General features: G+C 50.3%; 2 protein-coding genes and 1 pseudogene across 2 annotated transcripts in view; 2 read left to right on the top strand and 1 right to left on the bottom strand.

Moving 5' to 3' along the window:
* The window catches only part of COPG2 (COPI coat complex subunit gamma 2), a 42809-nt gene extending 38105 nt beyond the window's left edge, over positions 1-4704 (top strand). The window contains 6 exon segments of the mRNA XM_048500794.1: positions 302-427; positions 2185-2247; positions 2374-2471; positions 2474-2515; positions 3051-3222; positions 4613-4704. Of these exon segments, the coding sequence (XP_048356751.1) occupies positions 302-427; positions 2185-2247; positions 2374-2471; positions 2474-2515; positions 3051-3222; positions 4613-4638 (527 nt within the window). The 3' untranslated portion in view covers positions 4639-4704.
* Positions 4705-5185: 481 nt separating this feature from the next.
* LOC125435280 lies at positions 5186-10413 on the top strand (annotated as a pseudogene).
* A 2816-nt stretch (positions 10414-13229) lies between these two features.
* On the bottom strand, positions 13230-27309 carry MEST. The gene is made up of 7 exons (XM_048501469.1): positions 27246-27309; positions 24634-24674; positions 21955-22025; positions 21715-21816; positions 16833-16909; positions 16593-16656; positions 13230-13353 (listed from the first exon to the last, which is right to left on the bottom strand). The coding sequence occupies exons 1-7, from the start codon at positions 27307-27309 to the stop codon at positions 13236-13238; spliced, it is 537 nt and encodes a 178-aa protein (XP_048357426.1). The 3' UTR covers positions 13230-13235.
* Between the last annotated feature and the right edge of the window lie 509 nt (positions 27310-27818).

The following is a 27818-nucleotide window of genomic DNA, read 5'->3' as shown; positions in this document are numbered from 1 at the left end:
CACCTCACATGCTTTGCCTCTCTGGGCACTTGAACTTGATGGCCCTTGGGGTCTCTCCCAATTCTATGATTCTTTGGAGTGCTGTGTGGTTTCCGGGCTGTATGGCCGTGTTCTAGCAGCATTTCTCTCCTGATGTTTCGCCTGCATCTGTGGCTGTTATCATCCAGAATCCTCTGAAGATGCGAAGCGAAGCGTCAGGAGAGAATGCCTGCTGACCGATTCTGTCATACAACCAGGCTCCTAACACTTCAATGAGTATTCGGCCGTGGCAAGCCGACAATCTATGATTCTTTGTTTGCAGGCCTGACGGTCTCTGTTCCTGGGCTGGAAAAGGCCTTGCACCAGTACACCCTGGAGCCTTCGGACAAGTCATTTGACATGAAATCTGTGCCTCTTGCCACTGCCCCCATCTCTGAGCAGAAAACAGGTAAAGAGCCAGGTTGAGTTTAGAGAGAGAGAGCATACCGCTGGACCCCAGTGGGTTTTGTGCTCCAAACAAATGCTTGTGTGCGCCTTGCCATCCAGGTGAGAAATGTAGGCGAGGGTTATCATAGCAGGAAACATTCCAGGTGCCCTTGTATTGCATCAGGGTCAGTTCTGTCCATTCGGACCGTCTGTCCCGTCTCAAGAGTTTTCTGTTTCATCTTGGATGAAATGGCTGCCGACCCTCCTTTTGGTTTTGTGCCTTTGTCTGTTTTTAATCGCGTTCCTTGGTCATTTTAAATACGTGTTCACCGCTCTGATGCTTTAATGTTGGCTGATGTCTGCAGCCTAAGCGAAGCGATGATCAGGCGGATGGGGGGAGCACAAAGAAGTGGTTTTCAACAAATAAATAAATAAATAAACCCCGGGGAAAAAATGGCGCAGAGACCCACAGGGGAACTGCCTCCCAGTCTGAGCAGGCCCGAGGAGACTGACCCTAGAGTGGAACTTAACAATTTCAAAAGCCAAAGGGTAGGGAACCTCAGCTTATAGGCAAGAGCATCGCGGCTCTTTCTGCCCTTGCACTCGCGGCACTCCGCGATGCCGAGCCCACTGGCCCCATCCTTGCACCCGCCCTGCGAATGGCAGAAGGCGGGCCTTGTAGCAATCATGTTGCTTCTCAGAGATGGCCGAGGAATTAAAGGTAAAACCCCAATATATACAGTGTTATATTTATTTTTAAATGTCAAAATTATTTCGCTGGCTCAGAACCAAAGTGTTTTTCTTTTCCCACTGGAGAAAACGGGTCCAAATAGGCTCTTTGGAGTGTTAAAGGTTCCTACCCTGAATCATCAGGGTGGGCCAAGGGTTAGATCAGTGGTGGCGAACCTTTGGCACTCCAGATGTTATGGACTACAATTCCCACCAGCCCCTGCCAGTATGGCCAATTGGCCATCCATAATATCTGGAGTGCCAAAGGTTCGCCACCACCACGGGGTTAGATCCTGATTGAGGCTGTTGTGTGTGTGTTTCAGCTGGCTCACAACAGCTGGGAACGGGGCAAGTGAAAAACTGTTGCATAGTTAACGTCGACATAGTCAAGTTGCATAGTTAACGTCGGCCAGAATGTATGGCAGTAGGGGAGGGAGGAACTGATAGGACAGCCAGATGTTGTTATCTTCTGACTCTTTTGGCTGCAGACATTGATTGATTGATTGATTGATTGATTGATTGATTGATTGATTGATTGATTGATTGATTGATTGATTGATTGATTGATTGATTGGATTTCATAGACCGTCTCATCCCCGGAGGGCTCTAGGCGGTTCACAGTACAAAGTAATGACCAATAAATAACTTAAAACACAACTAGAAGACATTTAAAATCAATATGCAGCGTAACAATTCACATGACAGCAGTCTAAAGCCCATGTTAATGTTAATGGCACCCGGTCTTAAGGCTGGGAGGGGCTGGCAGCGCCCAAAGGTGAAACCAATATGGGCACTGCCAGAGATGACAAAATATGGCCGGGGCCTCTTGAAGGGGCAGCCAATCCGCGGCCAGCCTGGCAAAAGCCAGGTGAACAACTTCGGTCTTACAGGCCCTGCTTGGAACTCACCAAGGTCCCGCGGAGGCCGGAACAAACTCGGAGGAAGCGTTCCACCAGAGCAGGGGAGCCAGGGCCGTAAAGATCTTTGAACCCAGAGTTCCCTTCCAGTGGATTCCTGTACAATCCCGCCCTTCCCTCTGTTTCCTTTCAGAAATTTCCCTGGTGGCTAGCAAGCCAGAGAAAGTGGCTCCTTCACGGCAGGACATATTCCAAGGTATATACCCTGGTGCCACGTTTCAGTTGCCTGGAGGGCAGCAGGAAGTTCGACAGTCATGGTGGGAGGTGGAACTTCTTGTGCCTGTCTGTCAAGGTGCCTTAAGAGCCGCCTCTTCCCCTGCAGAGCAACTCGCTGCCATTCCGGAGTTCAAGAACTTGGGACCGCTCTTCAAGTCGTCTGAGCCGGTGCAGCTGACGGAGGCGGAGACGGAGTATTTTGTCCGCGCTGCATCAAGCACGTCTTCCTGAATCACATCGTCTTCCAGGTAAAGCGAGTATCGGAGTTGTGGCCACACTGAGAGAGACTTCAGCCTCTGGGCTCAAAGAGAGTCCAAACCAGTCTGTGGGAGACGCATTTATCTTTCGTCACCCTTTAACCATAACCAGCGCGGTGTAGTGGTTAAGAGCAGGTGGATTCTAATCTGGAGAACTGGGTTTGATTCCCCACTCCTCCACCTGAGTGGCTGAAGCTTATCTGGTGAACCAGATGTGTTTCCGCACTCCTACATTCCTGCTGGGTGATCTTGGGCTAGTCACAGTTCTTTGGACCTCTCTCAGCCCCACCTATCTCACAAGGTGTCTGTTGTGGGGAGAGGAGGGGAAAGGAGCTTGTAGCCACCTTGAGTCTCCTTACAGGAGAGAAAGGTGGGGTATATATCTAAATTCTTTATCCTCCTCCTCCTCCTCCTCCTCCTCCTCCTCCTCCTCCCCCCTTAAACATACCCCAGTTCTCTAAGCCACTGTTCCTAGGGCAGGGAATCCAGACCTTTGACCATTTTGGTTTCTTCCCCTTCCTCCCAGTTTGATTGCACAAACACCCTCAATGACCAGCTTCTGGAACGGGTGACGGTACAGATGGAGCCTTCGGAGGCCTACGATGTGCTGCGCTGCGTCCCGGCCCCCAGCCTCTCCTACAACCAGCCGGGCATATGTTACACGCTGGTCCGCCTGCCCCTGGATGACCCCACGGCAGGTGAGGTAGCTCTCTCCGTCTATAACCGTCAAGGTGTTCACGTGGAGCAAGGCCCGGCCAAGATGTTTTGGGCCCAGTGGGGGGAGGTGGGGCCTGCCTTTCATCTCGCCTTCCCCGCCCCTTCCCCCTCACTGTTTTTTATTGTTTGCAGGATTTTAGAAGATCTTTTAAAAAGGCTTTAAAAGGGGATTAGACAGATTCATGGTCCATTGATGGCCATGATGACTATAGGACTCGTTGAAGACCCTGAATCCCAGCCAGGAGGCAGCATCAAGGGTGGGCCGCAGCCTCTCTTCCCTGCTGCTAAGCCTCCAGAACACGGTGGTTGGCCACTGGGTGAGACAGGATGCCGGACTAGATGAGACCACTGATCTAATCCAGCAGGGCTGTCCTGATGTCCTTGTTGGGGGAAGGCCTTGGCCTCTGCCGTGTTGTTGGCCCTCTAGAAGAACTGGTTGGCCAGTGTGTGAGATGGGATACTGAATTAGATGGGATCTTACTGGTTTGATCCACCAGAGCTCTTCTGATAAACGCCTCGGCCTCTACGCCCTGTTGGACCTCCGGAGGAACTGGTTGGTCACTGTGTGGGATGGGATACTGGACTAGATGGATCTTCTGGCCAGATCCAGCAGGGTTGTTCTGATGTTCTTCTTCTAGAACCGTGGTGGCGAACCTTTGGCACTCCAGATGTTATGGACTACAATTCCCATCAGCCCCTGCCAGCATGGCCAATTGGCCATGCTGGCAGGGGCTGATAAGAGTCCTGCCCTGGAGTGCCAAAACCGCCACCACTGCCTCTAAGAGCTTGTGAGGTATGATAAGAATTTCGAAACAGATTGAGAGAAAAGAAAGTACCCCATGAAGCCAATATAAATTATATTTACAATAACCTGTGTGAGGCTGAGTAGAAGCCATCGAAAAGCATGAATTAGAAGTATCCGTTTCCTCCTTGTGTATTTAAAAGAATTTGGACTTAAGCCTGTGCACAATGTTTGGACTTATTGTGAGATCGCATTACAGAATACTTACCTAGAGTGGATTTCTATAAAATGTTGATAGATGATCCAAGATGGACTACGGTATATATTTATGTGTATACATGTTTTAGCATTGATTGAATGCCTACATGCAGGAAGTTGAACTGATGGGAGGAAATTATGAACTAAATACTACACCTGAATTAATATGGATGACCCTGAATCTATCTGTTATAATTGTTAAAAAATAAGTTGAACTTACCATAGCCGGATGTATTTTTTTTATTATGATCACGTTTTATGAAAGTTAGGAGTTAGCCCACAAGATCTGGCGTTGGAGAGGCGGCAGTAACAGATGCGTAATGGAATAGCATAAATAAACCCCTCTCCCTCGTTGCTTGTCTTCACCCCAGTGGCCCTGCACTTTCAGCTGCGGTGATGGAAGTTCACTTGCGTCCGGATCTGTGACCCCAACTAGGCGTGCCGGTGATGATAGTTCCACGGCTTGATAGATCATTAGTAAGCAGCTTCCTGGATCCGTGTTTGAACTTTAGGCGGGGGGAGGCCCAGGGATCAGGAAGCTTAGGATCAGGAAGATTGGTGAATTATTTGGAATATGCTGCCACAGGAGGGGTGGTAGCCTCACCTGCGATAGCTTTAAAAGGGCTTGGACAGATTTATGGAGGAAGAAGTCGATCTATGGCCACCAATCTTGATCCTCTTTTGATCTGAGATTGCAAATGCCTTAGCAGACCAGGTGCTCAGGAGCAGCAGCAGCAGCAGAGCCATTGCTTTCACATCCTGCCGTGAGCTCCCAAAAGGCATCTGGTGGGCCCTGCAGTGGCAGAGGGGCGCTGGACTAGATGGACTCTGAAATTACCGATCAGCTGAAGCATTCTTATGTTCTTATGTTCTTAAGCTCGAGGCTAGAGAGCCACCTGAACTAGATTTTATTTTCAAAAGTGCAAAAAGACACGCCGCTATAGATGGCAGCTAGTGCCCACGTGTTTGGGGAAACTGCGTTCTCAGCAGGCACATTAATCAGGGTAATGAATTCTGTGTCCACCAGGGTTTTCCCCTTCTGAACACTCCACGGAGGCTTTAGAGCAGAGATTAATTTCCATCCTTCTGTTTTTAAAAACATCGTTTCAGGTTTTGTCGAAGGCTTTCATGGCGGCGAGGAATCGCACAAGTGCTGTGTGGTTTCGGGCTGTCTGGCCGATGTTCTAGCAGCATTCTCTCCTGAGCGTTTTGCATGCCATGTGGCTACAGCATCTTCAGAGGATCTTATTAGTAGGAAAGAAACAAGTGGAGTATATATACCTGTGAGGTCATATGAGTAGCATCTGACCTCACAGTATATATACTCCTTGCCTATCTCTGAAGATGCACCAGCCCACGAATCTGGCAAATGCTGCTAGAAACTTCGACCGGCTCGAAACCACATTATTCAAATTGGATTTGGCCACTTTTAAACAAATGATAATAATAAAAAAACCTGGAGTGTTCTGGGGCTTCCGGGCCGTATGGCCGTCTTCCAGTAGCATTTTCTCCTGACATTTTGCCTGCATTTGTGGCTGGCATCAGCCAGAGCCCTCTGTAAACAATGGAGTTGAAAGGAAAAGAGATTCCACCTAAACATCAGCAAAAACTTCCTGACAGTCAGGGCTGTCCGACAGTGGAATGCACTGCCTTGGAGTGTGGTGGAGTCTCCTTTCTTTCTTTCTTTCTTTCTTTCTTTCTTTCTTTCTTTCTTTCTTTCTTTCTTTCTTTCTTTCTTTCTTTCTTTCTTTCTTTCTTTCTTAAATTTAATATACCGCCCTATCCCCGAAGGGCTCAGGGCGGTGAACAGCATAAAATCATATATAAAACATACAATTTAAAACAATTATGTTCTAGTATAGGAACCCACGAAACTCATATACAGCCCTCCCCAGAAAAGAAATGTGTCCCAATGATGTTAAGGGACCCACTAAACAGGGGGGGGGGGGGGAGACACTTATCGGCTGGACTCTCCAAAGGTTTTTGGTTTTTAAAGAGAGGCTGGGTGGCCATCTGTCAGGAGTGCTTTGATTGTGTGTTCCTGCATTGCAGCAGGCTGGACTTGATGGCCTTTGGGGGTCTCCTCCAACTCTGTGATTCTGTTATTCCTTTCCTGCCAGCTGGAAGATCTGGAAGTGACCTTGTGTGACCACATTCAGAAGGTCCTGAAGCCCAACTTTGCCGCTGCCTGGGAAGAGGTGGGAGAGGACTACGAGAAAGGAGACCTTTGCCCTCAGCTCCATTAAGACCCTGGATGGTAAGCAGGATGATGGCTCTTCTGGAGGGAGGGGCCGTGGCTCAGTGGCAGATCATCTGCAGTGGAAGGTCTCTGGTTCATCTCCAGTTGGACGAACCAGGCAGGAAGTGATGCGGGACCCTGCAGAGCCGCTGCCAGTCAGAGTAGCTCCATGGTGGCAAACCTTTGGCTCTCCAGATGTTATGGACTACAATTCTCACAGTCCCTGCCAATTGGCCATGCTGGCAGGGGCTGATGGAGTAATAGTCCATAACTTCTGGAGGTACCAAGTTCTCCCTAGATAACTAGACTTACTGGGTGTCACTTCCGCAGCTTCCAGATGTTATGGACTACAAGAAGTTCCTATCATCCCCTGCCAGCATCATGCTGGCAGGGGATGATGGGAAGAAGAGGAGTTTGGATTTATATCCCCCCTTTCTCTCCTGGGAGACTCAAGGGGCTTACAATCTGCCGCACTTCCCCCCCTCCCAACAAACACCCTGTATGAAGAAGGAAGGTGGGGCTAGAGGAATCTGAGAAGCTGTGAGATTGGCCAAGGTCACCCAGCTGGCGTGTGTGGGAGTGCCCAGGCTAATCTGAATTCCCCAGATAAGCCTCCCACAGCTCAGCTGACAGAGCTGGGAATCAAACCCGGTTCCTCCAGATTAGATGCATGAGCTCTTAGCTGCCGCTACGCTGCATGATGCAGGCGGTTGCGACGCCTGGGGACCATGATGGTAGAAGAGCAGCTTCACAGGGCCCGTGGCTCAGTGGCAGAGCATTTGGCCGGCAGCAGGGTGCTGTGGTTAAGAGCAGCAGACTCTAATTTGGAGAGCCAAGTTTGATTCCGTACTCGTCCACGTGAGTGGCTGAGTGGAATGGTCTCATCAATCTTTTGCTGACCCCTCCCCCATGGCGCTTTAGATGTTCATGGACTACAATTCCCATCGGCCCCTGCCAGCATGGCTAATGCCGACTGAGGCGATTGAAGATGTGAATCATGAACATCTAGCGCTCAGAGATAGCCACCTAATATAAAATGTTGCCTGAGATGGCACAGGATTAACCCCCACCTCTTTCTTTTGCAGAGGCTGTCAGCAACATCATCAAGTTCCTGGGCATGCAGCCATGCGAACGATCGGACAAGGTGCCGGAGAACAAGAATTCCCACACGCTTTTCCTGGCTGGTAGAATGGGTCGGCTCGCGTGGCCTGAGCTCCCGTAGTGGAGATGGAGCCGTCCGCACCTGTGCGGTTGCAAGACAGCAGTGAGAATCACCGGTGGGGAGTTCCGTCGCCCAGGGTGGGAGCCAGGGAATCCCTGTCATCTCTCCACTGTGAGAGGGAGGGCATTCTTTGCGCGAGAGCCAAAGATGATCAATCGTCGCTGCCCCAGATCCATACTTTTCTCTCAAGCCTATAGCCCGTGGTGGCGGCGGGCCTTTAGCACTCAGATGTTGCATGGACTACAATTCCCATCCAGCTTCAGCATGGCCCAATTGGCCATGCTGGCGAAGAGCTGATGAGTATGATCCTGGCAGCTCTGGAAATTATAGAACCGCCCACCATGGCACTGATAAGCATCAAGGGTTCCAAGTCAGAAAGCCTCTAGCTTCAGTAGTTCTGGCTGCAGTTCGAGCCCGATAGTTTCTTTGTCTGGCTCACAGCAGGCTGGCTGAGCAACCATTTTCCAGTGTTGTAAAGAAAATAGCGCAAAGAGCCATTAACACGGACCGCAAGCCACATTTGGCGTGGCAGACAGAAGCGTTTCAATTTATGCCCCACCGTTCCCTCCCATAAGGAGACTCAAAGCGTCTCGCAAACTCCTTCCCCTTTCTCTCCTCACAGCAGACACCTTGTGAGGCAGGTGGGGCTGAGAGAGTCCTGAGAGAACTGTGACTGGCCCAAGTTCACCCAGCAGGCTTCATGTGCAGGAGCGGGGAAACAAATCCAGATCACCAGATAAGATTCCGCCGCTCAGGTGGAGGAGCGGGGAATCAAACCTGTTTCTACAGATTAGAGTCCACCTGCTCTTAACCCCTCGCGTTGTGTACTGTGTGCACCTGCAGCCAGATTCAGAGCTGGTGCAGGTTTGTATTCAATGTCTCAACTTGCCATGGCACCTGCCCAGCGTTTTTAGCGGGTAGGCAGGGCCAGTGGAGCATTTACACAGCAAGACAACTGATTGAACATAACAACAAGCCAGCTGGATCAGACCAGAGTCCATCTAGTCCAGCTCTCTGCTACTCGCAGTGGCCCACCAGGTGCCTTTGGGAGCTCACCTGCAGGAGGTGAAAGAAATGGCCTTAGAACATAGAACAAGAAGCCAGCTGGATCAGATAGCCAGAGTCCATCTAGTCCAGCTCTCTGCTGCCAGAGTGGCCCACCAGGTGCCTTTGGGAGCTCACATGCAGGAGGAGGTGAAAGCAGTAGCCTTCTGCTGCTGCTGCTCTGAGCACCTGGTCTGCTAAGGCATTTGCAATCTGAGATCAAGAGGATCAAGATTGGTAAGCCATAGATCAACTTCTCCTAGGCCTGTCCAAGCCTTTTAAAGCTATCCAGTTGAGTATGCATCACCCCCTCCTGTGGCAGCATATTCCAAACACCAATCACCGCGTTTCCTGAAGAAGTGTTTCCTTGCAATGATCTAAATTTCTTCCCCAGCATTTTCAATGAATGCCTGGTTCTAGTATTGTGAGAAGAGAGAAAAAATTTCTCTCTGTCAACATTTTCTACCCGATGCCATAATTTTTATAGACTTCAATCATATCCCGCAGGCGTCTCCTCTCCAAACTAGAGGTCTAAGCTGCAGCCTCTCTCTCCTCATAAGGAAGGTGCTCCAGTCCCTCAATCATCCTGGGTGCCTTCCTCATGCACTTTTTCTATCTCTTCAATATCCTTTTTTTGAGATGTGAGAGCCAGAACTGAACACAGTACTCCAAGTCGCGATGCTTTGTGTGCTATATAAGAGGGCATGACAATCTTGCAGTTTTATTCTCCAATTCCTTTCCTAATAGTCCCAGCGCATAGAGTTTGCCTTTTCACAGCTGCCATGCATTGAGTTGACATTTCAGCGGAACTATCAGCTAAGACGCCCAAATCCTTCCTGGTCTGTGACTGATAGCACTGACCCCTGTAGCGTGTATGTGAAGTTTGGATTTTTTGCCCCTATGTGCATCACTGCCAGGAAACTCTTGTTCTCATTCTCCAGGTGTAATGCAAGTGACTCCAGGCGATCTAGTGAGGGCCAGACTTGCCCTGCGGCTGACGTGAATAGTAAATACGGGTGACCGTCGAGGAGCAGAGAAACCCGGTGGGCGTATCATCTTGGCTTCCGTCGGCTAAAGCCCTCGCCACTCGAATTGCCAGAACCCGTCCCGTGGTCTTCCGTGACCTTCTTGAGCCGCCGCTCCAAGGATCTATCAGCCCTGCATGTTTTCTTGGTGTCCCCGTCTCTTGGTTGGGTTAATTGTCGGTGGAGTCGGCCACTGCCACAGCCTCCGCCCTGCCGCAGTAGCGGCCGTATCAGACACTTGCCATCCACGTCTACATTCCTGTGTAAGTTATTTTCTCTGTCCTAGCAGTGGTAACGTTCGGGCTACCCGGAGAAGATTCTCTCTCTTTTTTTTTAAAACTGAAGCTCACGCTCTGAAATGGACTTTTATTAACAGAAAAATAAAACATGGGTTGTTTCAGCTTCAACGCTGCAGCAAGACTTCCCGTTAACCTTGCTGCCTGTACAATATTGCAGTCTTTTGTGCACCTGAGTCTGTAAGGAAGGGGGGCAATATTGCATTCCTAGTTTCAACCTGGTATGGATGTGGGAGAAATGGTGGTTGTATGAACTCTCTGTGGGCCCAGGAGCGCCAAGCAGCCTTTGGGGCTCACAACGACCCTGCGAGGTAGGTCAGGTTGAATAAACAGAGTTGCCCCCAAACCTTTTCCAAGTGGTTTTATGGATTGTGCGTAAACAGAGACAGAGCTGCCTCGGTTTGCAGCGAGGATTTACCAGGTGCCCGTCAGAGAGGTTTAGGACAAGCAGGTGGCCAGAATGGCTGTGGAATGGCCCAAGTTTTCTGAGGTGGGAGAAACATGGCTACCTGGGGGGTGGCGTCCGCGTCCTGGCATTAGCTAAGCAGACTTTGCTTCCAGGGCGTGCACTTTACTAAGGAAGGAAGGAAGGAAGGAAGGAAGGAAGGAAGGAAGGAAGGAAGGAAGGAAGGAAGGAAGGAAGGAAGGAAGGAAGGAAGGAAGGAAGGAAGGAAGGAAGGAAGGAAGGAAGGAAGGAAGGAAGGAAGGAAGGAAGGAAGGCAGGCTGAGTCTACCTTGAGCCAGCTGCCCGAAAAGGACTTCTGTGGATCTCGAACTCGGGTCATCATCCCAGCTTGGGCTGCAGAGCTGCAGCTGACCCCCTCCGTGCCACGGGGCTCCCTGACTCCTTAGAAGGGGGGCAGTAATGAGCAAAGCGGATGACCTGGATCCCGGTTGGATCTGCAAAACACTTGCTTTTGGCTCCCCATCTTTGCAGTGCGACATCTAGCTCCTAAGGGTAACCTGCCAGCCTAGTCAGTTCCTAATTGCGGGAGGAAGTGTTCTGTAGTTCCAACTGCAAAACAGTTGCTGCTTGTTTCACTGGGAACTTGTGGCCCTGAGCCGTTCCTTCGTGCATGCGAGCGCGTGCACACACCCCTTGCCACAGGATAAAGGAAAGACGCCACGTTAGGCAGCTGCTCACTTGCAAACCCATAAAGGTCCGTCCAGCTATTCCTACAAGCAGCCTGGGGATGTTCAGGTCCTGGGCCTGCAGGAGCCAACAGCCAAGAGTGTGGTGCGGCTACCAAAGAGGAGGAGTTTAGATTTATATCCCCCTCTTTCTCTCCTGTAAGGAGACTCAAGGGGGCTTACAATCTCATTTTCCTTCCCCACCCCCCACAAACACCACCCTGACAGGTGGGTGGGGCTGAGAAAATCGCGACTCGCCCAAGGTCACCCAGTTGACTTGTGTCGGGAGTGCACAAACTAATCTGGTTCACCAGATAAGCCTCCACAGCTCAAGCGGCAGGTGGAAATCAAGCCGATTGCTCCCAGATCAGGGGAGTGCACCCGGTCGCTAACCACCTGCATGCGCTGGTCAGTTTTGCAAACAGCAGTGAAAGCCCACCGCCCCTCCTGATGCTCAAGACCCCAGTGCCAGTACAGCAGCTAGCTGAGATACCCAGAGCAGCTTCTGGCTGGTTGTGTGCTGGGCACAGATTCCGGCCCAGGCTGGGGAGAGGCCCTGGCTCAGTGGCAGAGCATCCACTTGGCATGCAGAAGGCCCCAGGTTCAAACCCTGGCATCTCCAGTTAAGAAGAACCCGGCAAAGGATGACGTAAAAGAACTCCTGGCTGAGACCCTGCCGAGCAGCTGCCAGTCAGAGCGGGCAATCCGGACTTTGGTGCACTAGGAGTCTGATTCAGTAGAAGAAGAAGAGTTTGGATTTATATCCCCCTTTCTCTCCTGGGGAGACTCAAAGGGGAGCTGACAATCTCCTTGCCCTTCCCGCTCACAGCAAACCTGCCCACTGTGAGGTGGGGTGGGGCTGAGGAGAGCTCAGCTGTGACTAGCCCAAGGTCCCTTGGCTGGCGTGTGTGGGAAGTGCCCAGGCTAATCTGAATTCCCAGATAAGCCTCCACAGCTCAAATGACAGAGCTGGGAATCAAACCCGGTTCCTCCAGATTAGACACACGAGCTCTTAACCTCCTACGCCACTGCTGTTCACCTTCTCGTGTGTCCGTGTGTGTTTGGGGGGAGGGCATCTCCAAAGCTCTGCCATGTTGCAGCAGGTAAGTCTCAGCAGTAAGGAGGGAGCTGGGAAATGCTGTTATCGGAAACGCAGGTGAGGAAGGGACGAAGAAATTAACCAGAGGGTGACTTTGGGAGGAGGCGGCTCTGTAGCTGCAATCGGGTCATTTTAGCTCCTAGTGGCGAAACGGTTTTTTCAAATTTATATCCCAGAGGAGACTCAAAAGTGGCTTAAAAACTCCTTTCCCTTCGTCTCCCTACAACAGACACCTGGTGAGGCGGGTGGGGCTGAGAGAGTTCTGAGAGAACTGTGACTAGCTAGCCCAAGGTCACCCAGCAAGAATGATGGAGAGTGGAAACACATCCGGTTCACCAGATAAGCCTCAGCCATGCAGATGGAGGAGTGGGGAATCAAACCCAGTTCTCCAGATTAGAATCCATCTGCTCTTAACCACTACACCACGCTGGCTCTCAGCAGCTAAAACAACCAGCCCATGCAGCCCGGAAAACCCACGGCAGCCAGTTAATTCTGGCTGTGAACCCTCTAAAACCATGGTGGCGAACCTTTGGCACTCCAGATGTTATGGACTACAATTCCCATCAGCCACTGCCAGCATGGCCAATTGGCCATGCTGGCAGGGGCTGATGGGAATTGTAGTCCATAACATCTGGAGTGCCAAAGGTTCGCCACCACTGCATATAGGGCAGCTCATCTGGGAGGGGGAAGAGGATACAATTTGGGCTCTCCCTTTCCAGGCAAGAAGGGGCAGGAGAGAAACAGCTATGCTAGCCAGAAGGCCACCATGTGCGCCCCCCCCCCAAACGGGTCTGACCGATTCCCTCTTCGCCCAATGCTGGAGTATCAGTTGTCTGTGCCTGTGTGCGCGCCACGAGGCGGAAACCCCTGGCCATCCAGAATCCGCTCCCCAGCCGCCTCAAGCGAGGAAAAAAAATACGCAGAAACACGTCTGCAGTTCAGAACGAGTTGATGAAGCTCATGTAGGCGTTCAAGAAACCCAGCGGGTCTTCCAGCTGGGGGTAGTGGCTGATGTGGTCGTCCAGGACGGACACGGTCGACATCGGGAGCACTTTCCTGCAGGAAGAGAGCGACAGGGTGGGAAACCGGGCCAATGACGCCCAGGAAGAACGTCGGCACTCCCGACGGCTGTCATCTCGGCTGACTCGACGCCAAGAGGGTGCTGGCTGGTACGGAACCGGCAACCCGCCGAGCACGGTTTGCCCCGAAGGTGCCCCACCCCTCATTTGAACAGGGATGTAATTAGATGGCATTGCTTCAGATTGTGCTGCTGGGAGGGTATTCGGAGAGGCAGCGCTTCTGATTGGCTGTGCAGATTGACAGGCAGGCTGTTTGACAGAGTTTCTGCCAAAATGTTGCAGAAGTACTATTAGAGTTGTATCTATCACAGTGATGGCGAACCTTTTCGAGACCGGGTGCCCAAACTGCAACCCCAAACCCACTTATTTATCGCAAAGTGCCAGCACGGCAATTTAACCGGAATACTGAGGTTTTAGTTTAGAAAAAACGGCTGGCTCCGAGGCGTGCGTTACTCGGGAGTAAGCTTGGTGGCAGTTGGTGGCTTTGCTTTGAAGCAACCGTGCAGCTCTTCCAATGGGTGAATCACAACCCTAGGAGGGTTTACTCAGAAGCAAGCCCCATTGCCAGCAACTGAGCTTACTCCCAGGTAGATCCCGCTTTAGTTCTTCACATGAAAATCAGTGAGGTTTAACAGGGTTACCTACACTGCTTCCCCAAAACGAGGTCTTAGGTTTAATGCTAATAATCAAGTCCAGCGGCCCAGGCCAGCCTAGATGTGTGTGTGGGGGGCACTTTGTGCGTGCCCACAGAGAGGGCTCTGAGTGCCACCTCTGGCACCCATGCCATAGATTCGCCACCACTGCCCTACAACCTGAACCCCCAGCCGCTGGATCGAGGCCGTGGCTCCCTGACACCTCTCCTTTTCAGCAACTTCCCACCGCTCCAGCCCAGGGGTGGGAGGAAGAAGAAGAGTGTTGGATTTGTACCCCACCCTTCTCTCTTGTAAAGAAACTCCAAGGTGGCTTATACAAACTCCTTCCCCTTCCTTTCCCTACAACGGACACCTGGGAAGGTAGGCGGGGCTCAGAGAGTTCAGAGGGAACTGTGACTCGCCCAAAGTCACCAACAGGAATGTAGGAGCGCGGAAACACACCTGGTTCACCAGAGAAGCCTCCGCCACTCAGGTGGAGGAGTGGGGAATGAAACCCGGTCCTCCAGATTAGAATCCACCTGCTCTTAACCACTACACCATGCTGGAGGAGGAGAGAAGGCCAAGACTGTCCCCATCACCACCTCCATACCTCCCCCACCCCCCGCCAATTTGGCCCAAACACTTTAGAAAGGTAGCGTGCAATTCTGGGTGGGCCCAGGGGCACAATTTCCTTCCACTGTTCCCACTGTCCTGTGTGCTAATTCCAAGGATGCCTGCAGGCCCCCAAAGGCTGGGGACCGGGGATTTAGAAAGCAACCCAAAATGACGTTATACCCTTCAGTGAACACAGAAGGTCCTAATTCTACTTAGAGTGGCCCTTAGTCTGTGGTGGTGATTTATGGACTACAATTCCCATCAGCCCCTGCCAGCATGCCCAATTGGCCATGCTGGTAGGGGCTGATGGGAATTGTAGTCCATAACATCTGGAGTGCCAAAGGTTCACCACCACTGCGGCTTAGCTGTACACACAATTTATTAAGTAGCATTCCCGATCAAGTTAATCCATGCCACATTATTCCCTGTCACTGTGTACGGGGGTGGAAGTTGGACAGTGAAGAAAGCTGACCGGAAGAGAGTGGATTCCTCTGAAATTTCGTGTCGGGGGAGGGTTTTACGGATACCGTGGACTGCCAAACCCCCCGTCCACCAGATAAGTGGGTTCTAGGTCAAATTAAGCTGAACGGCTACAATGACTGAACTGAGGTTGTCGTACTTTGGTCACGTAATGCAGAGACAAGAGTCGCTGGAAAGGACAATACAGTTATTCCTTCCCCATCGTTGGGATATCCCTTCCCCTTCCACTGCACCCCCCACGATCTGGAAATCATCCTTAAAAAAAAACCTCCCTTCGTTCCAGAGAAGAAGAAGAAGAAGAGGAGGAGAAGGAGGAGTTTGGATTCATATCCCCCCTTTCTCTCCTGTAAGAGACTCAAAGGGGCTGACAATCTCCTTGCCCTTCCCCCCTCACAACAAACACCCTGCGAGGTAGGTGGGGCTGAGAGAGCTCCGAGAAGCTGTGACTAGCCCAAGGTCACCCAGCTGGCGTGTGTGGGAGTGCACAGGCTAATCTGAATTCCCCAGATAAGCCTCCACAGCTCAGGCGGCAGAGCTGGGAATCAAACCCGGTTCCTCCAGATTAGATACACGAGCTCTTAACTTCCTACGCCACTGCTGCTCCTGCTGGCACATGCAGAACAATGCAGTTTCAATCCACTTTCAATGCACTTCCCAATCGTGCGGAATAGCAAAATCCACTTGCAAACAATGGTGAATTGAAACTGCATTGTTCTGCATGTGCGGAAGGGGACTTTGGTTCATTGGGACCCTCATATCTACGGGACCGCATCACCCCTTATGTCCCACATAGGCCACTGCGCTCGGCAGTGGCAGAATTGCTGGTGACCCCTAGCCCCTTGGCTTGATCGCGGCTGGCCTCGACCAGACAGGGCCTTTACAGCTCTGGCCCCAGCCTGGGCTAGAATGCCCACCCCCATCAGTCCGGGCCCCTCACGGGATCTTGGCCGAGTTCCATGGGATATGGAAGACAGGAGTATTCCACCGGGCCTTTGGAGAGGCTGGCGGCTGTTCTACTGCCCGCCACAGGAAACTCTGCCGAATTTCCATCTTTGTCATCTCGGTTGGGCCTGCTGTGAGAGAGGCTCCATCTGGGCCCACCTGTTCCACCCTTTCTTCTTCCCTCTTTTCTCTTGCTTTTAGCCGTAGGAACGGGCGCCTGTTTGAACTGTTTTATACTGTTTGAATGGCTTGGATTGTTTAAATTATATGTAACTGCTGCCGGAGTTTTAATGTTTAAGTTATGTTGTTGAGTTGCTGTTAATAACAGCCATGTTGTTGAGCCGCCTCGAGCCCTTCGGGGAAGAGGCGGCCTATAAATCTAAAATATAAATAAATAAATAAAAAATTGGGCCGCCATAAGTTGGAGGCAACTTGACCACACTTCACACACACGCAAGTATTCCATTTTTCTGGCGTGCGTGTTTTAATACACCACTTGCAGGGATTCTCTGCACAGTGAACTTTCTTTGGGCCGCAAGAAACTTACCTGTAGAGCTGAAGGAACTCGGGATGCGGATTCACGGGGTCCAGGGGCCCATAAATCAGATGCACTGCAAGGGAAAAAGTGTGGGGTTTGTAAGAGCGGACTTGACCTGACCTGTAGGGCAAAAGGCTCCCAAACCCACCTTGCCCCTGCCCAGTTCTGAGAAGCCTGCCTTTGCCGCACAGGCGCCAAAGCCCCAAGGGCACCGTGTTGCTCCCAAGAAGGGACTCATTTCCGACTCACGGGGAACAGAGGTGGCTTTCAGGGCTCCAACCCATCGGTCCCTGTGCTGCTTCCGTTGGTTGATGAACTGTAAAATACTGAAGGACCAAAAGGACACGTGAGGAGCAGAAGCATCAATGGCGTTGCCAAACAGTCCATTCACAGCATGAAGGTCCAGACCTTTGAAGCCCAGCATCACCCAGAAGAAGAAGAGGAGGAGGAGGAGGAGGAGGAGGAGGAGGAGAAGAAGGAAGAGGAAGAAGGAGAAGAAGGAAGAAGGAGAAGAAGGAGGAGAAGAAGAAGGAGGAGGAGAAGAAGAAGAAGAAGAATAATAATTTGGATTTCTACCCCACGTTTCTCAAGGCTGCTTACAAGCTCCTTTCCCTTCCTCTCCCCACAACAGACACCTTGGGAGGCAGGTGGGGCTGAGAGAGTGTCGTGTGGACAAATACTTAATTAGCAGAGTTAATGCAATAATGAGGCAGAGACCAGTTGCTTTACTGAAATAAAGTTTACTGACTACAGGGAAGGGAAACTTGGAAGAAAAACAATAAACATCTTTCTTACTAGCTAGCACCGACAGCCAGCTTGCTGCTTAGACTATTACATGGCTACTAAGACATGGATAGAGTGAACTGAACTGACAGAGCACGTGCAGAGTGCAACACAAAGAAGATATATCTAAAGCCTACGTGCAGACCTGCATGTAGCCCACCCAACCAATAGGTATCAATTACCTGGTCACTGACTTCTGACCTCACTAACTAATTAGCATGCAACAATTAACTCCTTCATTACTGGATTGTGTTACTGGCACTTGCCAAATCCCATCAGAGAGTTCTGAGAGAACCGAGACTAGTTCACCCAGCAGGAATGTAGGAGTGCAGAAACATACCTGGTTCACCAGATCAGCCTCTGCCACTCAGGTGGAGGAGTGGGGAATCAAACCTGGTTCTCCAGATTAGAATCCGCCTGCTCTTAACCACTACACCATGGTGTGGTGGAATTTTCCTCCAGATCAGTCTGACCTGGGAACCTGGAAGTTTTGGGCCTTCGGCAGAGGATAAAGCAGGGGTTCCTGTCAGGGGGATGGGGTGGGGGTTGTGAATTTCCTACATTGTGAATTTCCTACAGGGAGGCTGCACTAGATCCGTGGTGGCGAACCTTTGGCACTCCAGATGTTATGGAGTACAATTGGCCATGCTGGCAGGGACTGATGGGAATTGTAGTCCGTTCATCGGAGGCGGACCTACTGGTGATCCCTGGCCCTAAGGCAATCCGGCTGGCCTCTACAAGGGCCAGGGCCTTTACGGCTCTGGCCCCTACCTGGTGGAACAGGCTTCCAGGTGAGATCAGGGCCCTGCGGGACTTGCAAAGTTTCCACAGGGCCTGTAAAACGGACCTGTTCCGCCAGGCGTTTGGCCAGCCGGGATGATGTCAACTAGCCATGAAAACATCTGGCCTCCCGTGGGTTCATAAAGGGGATTAGAAGAACTGAAGCCATCTATAGTTTAATATTTTATGTATTTTAGATAAATTATATGTATGTTGTTTTAAATTTTTAATTCTGATGGAAACCGCCCTGAGCCTTCGGGGAGGGTGGTATATAAATATAATAAATAAATAAATAACATCTGGAGTGCCAAAGGTTCGCCACCACTGCACTAGATGAACCTCGGGGTCCCTTCCAGTTTTACGCTTCTACGTTCCACCGGAGCCCTGTCCTCACCTGGGTCTTTTACTGAACTCACAAACACACACACATCCTTCTAGGTTACTCCAGGTGGCTGTAACAAGACCCAACAGAGGAGCTCATTTACGACCAGCGACACAAAGCACAGCCTCTGTTGCCGAAACCGGATAGCGGACGTGCCGGGTCTCCTGAAAGGAAGGCCTCAGTGTAGGAAAACAGAGTCACAGGTCGGGACATGGGATTCTCGCTGCTTCAATGGCACGCAGAAATTCAATCCTATGTCCCTCAAAAAGGGCTCTGGCCGGGAGGAAGAATGAAGATGCCTATTGACGGCAACAAAAGATTCACAACTGAGACACCGGCGGAAGGACGGCATCAAACCCAAACGGGTGCTCCCGATTCCTTAACTTCCCGAAGAACCAGATGTTGTTCAACAGAGCATAAGGCCGTCAGTAAAGCAGAAGAAAAATGATGCTAAAGGGAAATCTTTATGTATATACACCATAAGAACATAAGAACTAGCCTGCTGGATCAGACCAGAGTCCATCTAGTCCAGCACTCTGCTACTCGCAGTGGCCCACCAGGTGCCTTTGGGAGCTCTCGTGCAGGAGGTGAAAGCAATGGCCTTCTGCTGCTGCTGCTGCTCCTGAGCACCTGGTCTGCTAAGGCATTTGCAACCTCAGATCAAGGAGGATCCAGATTGGTAGCCATGCATAGATCGACTTCTCCATCAATCTGTCCAAGCCCCTTTTAAAGCTATCCAGGTGAGTGGCCATCACCACCTCCAGTGGCAGCATATTCCAAACACCAATCACACGTTGCGTGAAGAAGTGTTTCCTTTTATTAGTCCTAATTCTTCCCCCCAGCATTTTCAACGGATGCCCCCTGGTTCTAGTATTGTGAGAAAGAGAGAACAATTTCTCTCTGTCCACATTTTCTACCCCATGCATCATTTTATAGACTTCAATCCTATCCCCCCTCAGCCGTCTCCTCTCCAAACTAAAGAGTCCCAAACGCTGCAGCCTCTCCTCATAAGGAAGGTGCTCCAATCCTTCAATCATCCTCGTTGCCCTTCTCTGCACTTTTTCTATCTCTTTGATATCCTTTTTGAAATGTGGTGACCAGAACTGAACACAGGACTCCACAGTACACCAACTTCACTGGGGGATGTAACTTCAAAGACTGCACACAATTGGCTGTTGTGGTTTCCTGGGCAGCGTGGGCGTGGTCTGGTAGCTTTTGCTCCTAACGTGTCGCCTGTATCTATGGCTGGCATCTTCGGAGGCATGTCACAATGAGATGTCTTTCTTTCCATGGCACAATCTTACTATGACAGTGGTGGCGAACCTCTGGCACAAGTGCCAGAGGTGGCACTCAGAGCCCTCTCTGTGGGCACGCGCAAACAGAGTCCCCCACCCTAACACATCTAGGCTGGCCTGGGCCGCTGGGCTCGATGATTAGCATTACACCTCAGACCTAGTTTTGGGGAAGCAGTGTAGGTAACCCTGTTAAGTGCTGTTAAACCCCACTGATTTTCATGCGAAGAACTTAAGCACGATCCTTTACCTGGGAGTAAGCTCGGTTGCTGGCAATGGGGCTTGCTTCTGAGTAAACCCTCCTAGGGTCGTGATTCATCTGTCGGAAGAGTTGCATGGTTGCTTCAAAGCAAAGTCGCCGACTACCACCAAGCCTACTCCTGAGTAACGCATGCCTCGGAGCCAACCGTTTTTTCTAAACTAAAACCATTCAGGTTACATTGCCGTGTTGGCACTTTGTAATAAATAAGTGGGTTTTGGGTTGCAATTTGGGCACTCGGTCTCGAAAAGGTTCGCCATCACTGATCTATGACATGCCTCTGAAGATGTCAACCACGGATGTAGGCAAAACGTTGGAGCAAAAACCACCAGACCACGGGCACGCAGCCTAGAAAACCCACAACGGCCAGCCTTCGACAATGCACTGTGTGCAGTTTTCTCTTTCCCATCTAAAAGTACAAAACCAGCATAGACAATAACTACCTTGAAAAAAGCCAAAGTAAATACAGCCGAAAAGACAAACAACTGCATTTTGTGAAGAGAGTTGAACACAATCCCTAATAGAATCATAGAGTTGGAAGAGACCACAAGAAGAAGAGTTTGGATTTATATCCCCCCTTTCTCTCCTGCAGGAGACTCAAAGGGGCTGACAATCTCCTTGCCCTTCCCCCCTCACAACGAACACCCTGTGAGGTAGGTGGGGCTGAGAGAGCTCCGAGAAGCTGTGACTAGCCCAAGGTCACCCAGCTGGTGTGTGTGGGAGTGTACAGGCAAATCTGAATTCCCCAGATAAGCCTCCACGGCTCAGGTAGCAGAGCTGGGAATCAAACCCGGTTCCTCCAGATTAGATACATGAGCTCTTAACCTCCTACGCCACTGCTGCTCCATCCAGAACCATCCAGTCCAACCCTCCAACAAGAACCATCCAGTCCAACCCCCTACTGTGCAGGAACACGCAGTCAAAGAACTCCCAACATATGTTCATCCAGCCTCTGATTAAAAACCTCCAAACAAGAAGATTCCACCACTCTCCGAGGCAGTGAATTCCACCATTGAACAGCCTTGACAATCAGAAAGTTCTTCCTAATGTTTTGGTGGAATATCTTTTCCGGCACCTTGAACGCATTACTCCCGGTCCTAGTCTCTGAGGCAGCAGAAAACCGGCTTGCTCCCTCTTCCACATAAGAACATAAGAACGAGCCACCTGAATCAGACCACAGTCCATCTAGTCCAGCATTCTGCTACTCGCAGTGGCCCACCAGGTGCCTTTGGGAGCTCAACATGGCATCCCTTCAAATATCTAAACATAGCTATTCAAAAGGCTATTATATAAAAGCAATGTCTGTTCTTAGAGAGGCAACTAAACAGAATGGCCACATCTTGCTTACCCTGTTTCCCCGAATATAAGACATCCCCTGAAAATAAGACGTAGTCGAGGTTTTGCTGATGTGCGAAATATAAGGCATCCCCCGAAAGTAAGACATAGCAAAGTTTTTGTTTGGAAGCATGCCCGACGAACAGAACACAGAAAATTAAGACATCCCCTGAAAACAAGACATAGAGCATCTTTGGGAGCAAAAATTAAACACGGTAGTTCCACAGTGATCCTCCGAACAGACCGCCAACAGACCGCCAACAGACCGCCAACTCTGCATTGTTGATCCGCCAGCCTTACCTGTCTAACACGAGGTTTCCGTCATTTGTTCGGACCGCGGCCCACATGTCCCAGTATTCGGCTTCTGAGGGCTGGGTGTAAGGACCAAAAACTGCCCCGAGTCTGCAAGATTCCAGAGAGAGACGGGGAGATCACTGCAAAAAGGTCTTGCAGAGTGACGAGCCGCGAGGTTTGGCCCTTTATCTCTTGCTTGGGTAAGGTCTCTAAAGACCTCTTATTCCGAAAACGAAACCAACTTACCCTCTCGCAAAGAAGTAGTAGTTTGCTAACCGGGTAATGATCGGCGTTAGAAGGCCACCATCTTTGAGAATCTTTCGAGGAAAGAAAAGAGAAATATGACCCTTTAGTAGAAGAAGAAGAGTTTGGATTTATATCCCCCCTTTCTCTCCTGTAGGAGACTCAAAGGGGCTGACAATCTCCTTGCCCTTCCCCCCTCACAACAAACACCCTGTGAGGTAGGCAGGGCTGAGAGAGCTCCGAGAAGCTGTGACTAGCCCAAGGTCACCCAGCTGGTGTGTGTGGGAGTGTACAGGCTAATCTGAATTCCCCAGATAAGCCTCCACAACTCAAGCGGCAGAGCTGGGAATCAAACCCGGTTCCTCCAGATCAGAGTGCACCTGCTCTTAGCCACTGCTCTTAGCCACTACGCCACTGCTGCTCAGCAGAGTCTATCTTTCACTTTTACATTCTCTGTGCCCAGCCTTCTGAGGGCAGGCGGCAACTAGAGACGAGCCTTCTCCGTGGTGGCCCCCTTGACTTTAGAATGCCCTTTCTACTGATGCCTGCCTAGACCCTATTTTCCTTCCTTTCAGGTGCCAAACTAAAATACATCTCCTTACTTAGTCTTTTAATCAGCTATTTAATGGTCTTCTGATTTACAGATAGCTTTTGCCCAACTTATGTCTAACGGCTTTTCTTTTCATCCTGTGGTCAAGCAGGACTCTAAAGAGGCAGCACAGAAGTAGCCTAAACGAAATCCTGCAATGGGTTTTTCAAAGTGTAAACTGTTCTGAGATCTATTGTCCACAGAGATTAAAGCAGTTGGCTGAGTTTGAAGCAATGGACAAATCTTTGCCATAGCCAAAGTAACAACATCCCATAAGAACATAAGAACAAGCCAGCTGGATCAGACCAGAGTCCATCTAGTCCAGCTCTCTGCTACTCGCAGTGGCCCACCAGGTGCCTTTGGGAGCTCACGTGCAGGAGGTGAAAGCAATGGCCTTCTGCTGCTGCTGCTCCCAAGCACCTGGTCTGCTAAGGCATTTGCAATCTCAGATCAAGGAGGATCAAGATTGGTAGCCATAAATCGACTTCTCCTCCATAAATCTGTCCCAAATTGAGATGGAACAAGGGAAGAAGCTGGCATGGTATAGTGGTGAAGAGCAGGTGGATGGTAATCTGGAGAACTGGGTTTGATTCCCCACTCCTCCACCTGCGTGGCAGAGGCTTATCTGGTGAACCGGATGTGTTTCCGCACTCCCATCATTCCTGCTGGGTGACCGTGGGCTTCTCACAGTTCTCTCAGAACTCTCTCAGCCCCACCCGCCTTACCAGGTGTCTGTTGCGGGGAGAGGAAGGGAAAGGAGATTGTCAGCCCCTTTGAGTCTCCTTACAGGAGAGAAAGGGGGGATATAAATCCAAACTCCTCCTCCTCTTCTTCTTATACTGAATCAGGCTGCTGGTCTTGTTGACGCTGCCTGGCAGTCGCCCCCAGGCGGAACAAGGTCTTGCCCAACATCTTATGAAACATCGCAACCCTCAACCGGCAGTGCCAAGGACAGACACCGAGAATTTCCGCAGTCAAAGCGTTTGTGTTGCTGCCCAAATGCAGCCCCACCCCAAGAACCCCTGAATGCTCCCTGAATTTACTTCCTTTTAAATAAAAGACAAGTTAACACTCAGACAAGCTGGGTTTGTTTTACAATTGGGGGGGGGAAGAAGAAGAAGGAGGAGGAGGAGGAGGAGGAGGAGGAGGAGAAAAAGAAGAAGAGGAAGAGGAAGAGGAAGAGGAAGAAGGAGGAGGAGGAGAAGGAGGAGGAGAGGAGAAGGAGGAGGAGAAGAAGAAGAGGAAGAGGAAGAGGAAGAGGAAGAAGAAAAGGAAGAAGAGGAAGAAGAAGAAGAGGAAGAAGAAGAAGAGGAGGAGGAGGAGGAGGAGGAGGAAGAAGAAGAAGAGGAAGAAGAAGAAGAAGAGGAAGAAGAAGAAGAAGAGGAAGAAGAAGAGGAGGAAGAAGAAGAAGAAGAGGAGGAGGAAGAAGAAGAAGAGGAAGAAGAAGAGGAAGAAGAAGAGGAGGAGGAGGAAGAAGAAGAAGAAGAAGAGGAGGAGGAGGAGGAGGAGGAGGAAGGAGAGGAAGAAGACAAAGAAGAAGAAGAGGAAGAAGAAGAAGAAGAGGAAGAAGAAGAGGAAGAAGAAGAAATAGGAGGAGGAAGAAGAAGAAGAGAGGGAGAAGAAGAGGAAGAAGAAGAGGAAGAGGAGGAAGAAGAAGAAGAAGAAGAGGAGGAGGGGGAGGAGGAGGGGGAGGAGGGGGGAGGAGGAGGGGAGGAGGAGGAGGAGGAGAAGTTTGGATTTGAGTCTCCTGCAGGAGACTCAAAGGGGCTGACAATCTCCTTGCCCTTCCCCCCTCACAACAAACACCCTGTGAGGTAGGTGGGGCTGAGAGAGCTCCGAGAAGCTGTGACTAGCCCAAGGTCACCCAGCTGGCATGTGTGGGAGTGCCCAGGCTAATCTGAATTCCCCAGATAAGCCTCCACAGCTCAGGCGGCAGAGCTGGGAATCAAACCCGGTTCCTCCAGATTAGATACACGAGCTCTTAACCTCCTACGCCACTGCAGCTCTAACGATTTTTAAAAACGGAGTTAAGAAAAAGTTTAACACCCCTCCAATTCTCAACATAAAATAGATATTTTAGCAAGCCCACTCACCGTTTGGATGAGCCGGGGATAGTGAGTTTCTGGGAAAATCCCTGAAAGAAATGTCAAGAGACAGAGAGATTTAAAGAACTTGGCCGAGAAGCTCCGCCGTGCCCCAAGAGCAACTTTTAGTCAGAGTTTGTAGTCAGTCGTTTTCCAATGTACTGTAGGCACATGGCAAGCTAAAACTCTAAAATCCTGTCCCGCAGTCGTTCCAATAATAAAATTAAAGTACAAAAAGTGGCCAGAGAGGGAAAGAAATGGAAATCCCAGATCACCCTCTCCCTGAACCAGTGGTGGCACGGGTGCCAGAGGTGGCACTCAGAGCCCTCTCTGTGGGCATGCACAAACAGAGTCACACACCCCCACACACACATCTAGGCTTGCCTGGGCTGCTGGGCTCGATTAAGACCTAGTTTTGGGGAAGCAGTGTAGGTAACCCTGTTAAGTGCTGTTAAACCCCACTGATTTTCATGTGAAGAACTAAAGCACGATCCTTTACCTGGGAGTAAGCTCAGTTGCTGGCAATGGGGTTTGCTTCTGAGTAAACCTTACCCTCCTAGGGTTGTGATTCACCCGTTGGAAGAGTTGCACGGTTGCTTCAAAGCAAAGCCACCGACTACCACCAAGCTTACTCCCGAGTAACGCACGCCTCAGAGCCAACCATTTTTTCTAAACGAAAACCTCAATATTCAGGTTAAATTGCCATGTTGGCACTTTGTGATAAATAAGTGGGTTTTGGGTTGCAATTTGGGCACTCGGTCTCGAAAAGGTTCGCCATCACTGCCCTAAACTCTCCCCCTTTTGTGTATTCGTGAAGTTTCGGGGCTCATTCCCCAATCCACTCTCTTCTCTGATTGATATTGTCACTGCGAACAGTTCTAATGTAAAGTAGTAGAATGCAAGACGTAATAAGTTTTTAAAAATAAGTCAATAATAGCTTGGGAGGGATTGTGCCGACAAAGTAAGGAAGTGATGGTTGAAGGCTTCGACAGCTGGAATCGACTGGCTGACGGGCCCTTCCGCACATGCAGAATAATGCACTTTCAATCCACTTTCACAATGCAAATGGACCGAAAACCTCGCCCGCAATACAATGCAGTCAACCACACATTTGCATAGCAAGCTCCACCCAAACCAGTGGCGTAGCGCCCATGGGATAAGGGGCAATGCCTCAGCCCCCCCTGGTGTGGGGGCATGACGGGGCGTTCTGGGGTGTGGGGCCATGACGGGGCATTCTCGGGTGTGGTGGGGCGGGCTCCGCAGCAGCAGGGACGCAGGGGGGTGCACGAACCCTAGGTGCACTTTCCCTTTGCTCCGCGTCTGACCCAAACACTTACTGATTGGGTACATGGACAGTGTACACCCCACTAAACATTCCCTTCTCACTGGACACAGTAACAGTCTTCTCTCTGTGATACACCTCCGAAGATGCCGGCCACAGATGCAGGCGAAACATTAGGAGCAAGATCTACCAGACCACGGCCACACAGCCCGGAAAGCCCACCACAACCAGTTGAGTCTGGCGGTGAAAGCCTTCGACGAGACACTTTCGCAATTGTTTGCAAGTGGATTTTGCTATTCCGTTGTTGAGACAGTAAAATACAGCTGCAGAGTGAACTGAAAGTGGATTGAAAGTGCATTATTCTGTATGTGCATAAAGGGACTGTGGAGCTGCGGTCTGGTAGTTTTTTTGCTCCTAACAGTTTATCCGCATTAACTGCTGGAATCTTCAGAGGTATGTCACAGCGAGCCATAGATGGGGCGAAAAGTTAGGAAACGTTCCAGCCATAGATGCAGTGAAACATTTGGAGCAAAAACTACCAGACCACAGCCACACAGCCCAGAAAATCCACAACAACCAGCCAATTAGTCTTTAAGAACATAAGAACATAAGAACTAGCCTGCTGGATCAGACCAGAGTCCATCTAGTCCAGCGCCCCTGCCCCAGGACTTCCGAGCTGTCGGGCAGGCAGGGAGGGTGTACTCTGCCTAGACAAGGCCAGAGGCCGGAGGACACGGTAAGGCATTTGGGGGACGGGGCAGCCTGCATGGAGGCTGCGCCATCTTCCCCACTGCAACCGGGACCGTTTAGCTAACGGTCCTGGGGTTGGGTCAAGGCTATGTAATGGATGCAGCCAGAGTATAGTATAAACTGTATAATACACATATAAAACAATTCAGATTAAAACCATCTAAAACAGCAACATTAAATACTAAAAGGAATTTTGTCTGTAACAGATGGCGATAAAAGCCCCCCACCCCCCCCTATCAAATCATCCTCATGTAGCAGGTTTCCTCAAGTGGGCAAAAGCCCAAGAGTCTGTACAGATCCACCAGTTTCCAACTTGGAAACAGCATACAGTTTTAAATGCTCTCTGAGCCCATTATGGACATTCCACTAGAATTCTTACACATGAAGACAATATTCCTAGTGGGGTGACTTCGGCCTGCAGGGTCTCAGAGCTTGGAGAACAGGAGATAAGTCTACCCCCATTTCCTACAAAGCCCGAACATCCAAAAATATAAAATGGCACACACTAGAAGTATGAAGAACTTAAAAGGGTACATTCTCAGAACGCACGGCTTCCAAAAGACAGAAGCCATGTTTATTGCGGTCTCACCTCCAAACCTGGGACAGAAGATTTCCACTTCTATGATCAGCAGGTGTCTTAAACTGTATCGCATGCTTTCTTACAGAGCACAGAAGCAGTGGTGTGGTGGTTACAGGTACCAATCTAGAGGAACCAGGGTTTACCCCGGCCTGCCACCTGAGCTGTGGAGGCTTATCTGGGGAGTTCAGATTAGCCTGTACATTCCAAATATATGCCAGTTGGTGACCTTAAGGTCGCCAGTTCTTCTGAGCTCTTCTCAGCTCTAACCTCCACTTACAGGGTGTGTTTATGAGGGGGAACTGTAAGGAGACTAAGCTCCCTTTGAGTCTCCTATAGGAGAGAAAGGGGATATAACCAACTCTTCTTCTTCTCGATTGGGAAGCATTGGCACACTCGATCATTCAGTCAAGCTGATAAATGCTGCTATAGCCTCTAAGGATGAGATATGCAGGGCGGTTACTTGGTTGCCACCACAGTGTCCATTTGCCACTATAGAAGCTCATCTAAAGGTGGATTCTTTGGTATGTTTCATGATGTATGAAGGCAGATTCTTCTAGCACATTCTCAAGACAGATGATGATA

This window comes from Sphaerodactylus townsendi, linkage group LG06, assembly GCF_021028975.2.
Source record: "Sphaerodactylus townsendi isolate TG3544 linkage group LG06, MPM_Stown_v2.3, whole genome shotgun sequence".
NCBI lineage: Eukaryota > Metazoa > Chordata > Lepidosauria > Squamata > Sphaerodactylidae > Sphaerodactylus > Sphaerodactylus townsendi.
The sequence above is the reverse complement of the archived record's forward strand: the minus strand, read 5'-3'. Positions and strand labels throughout refer to the sequence as shown.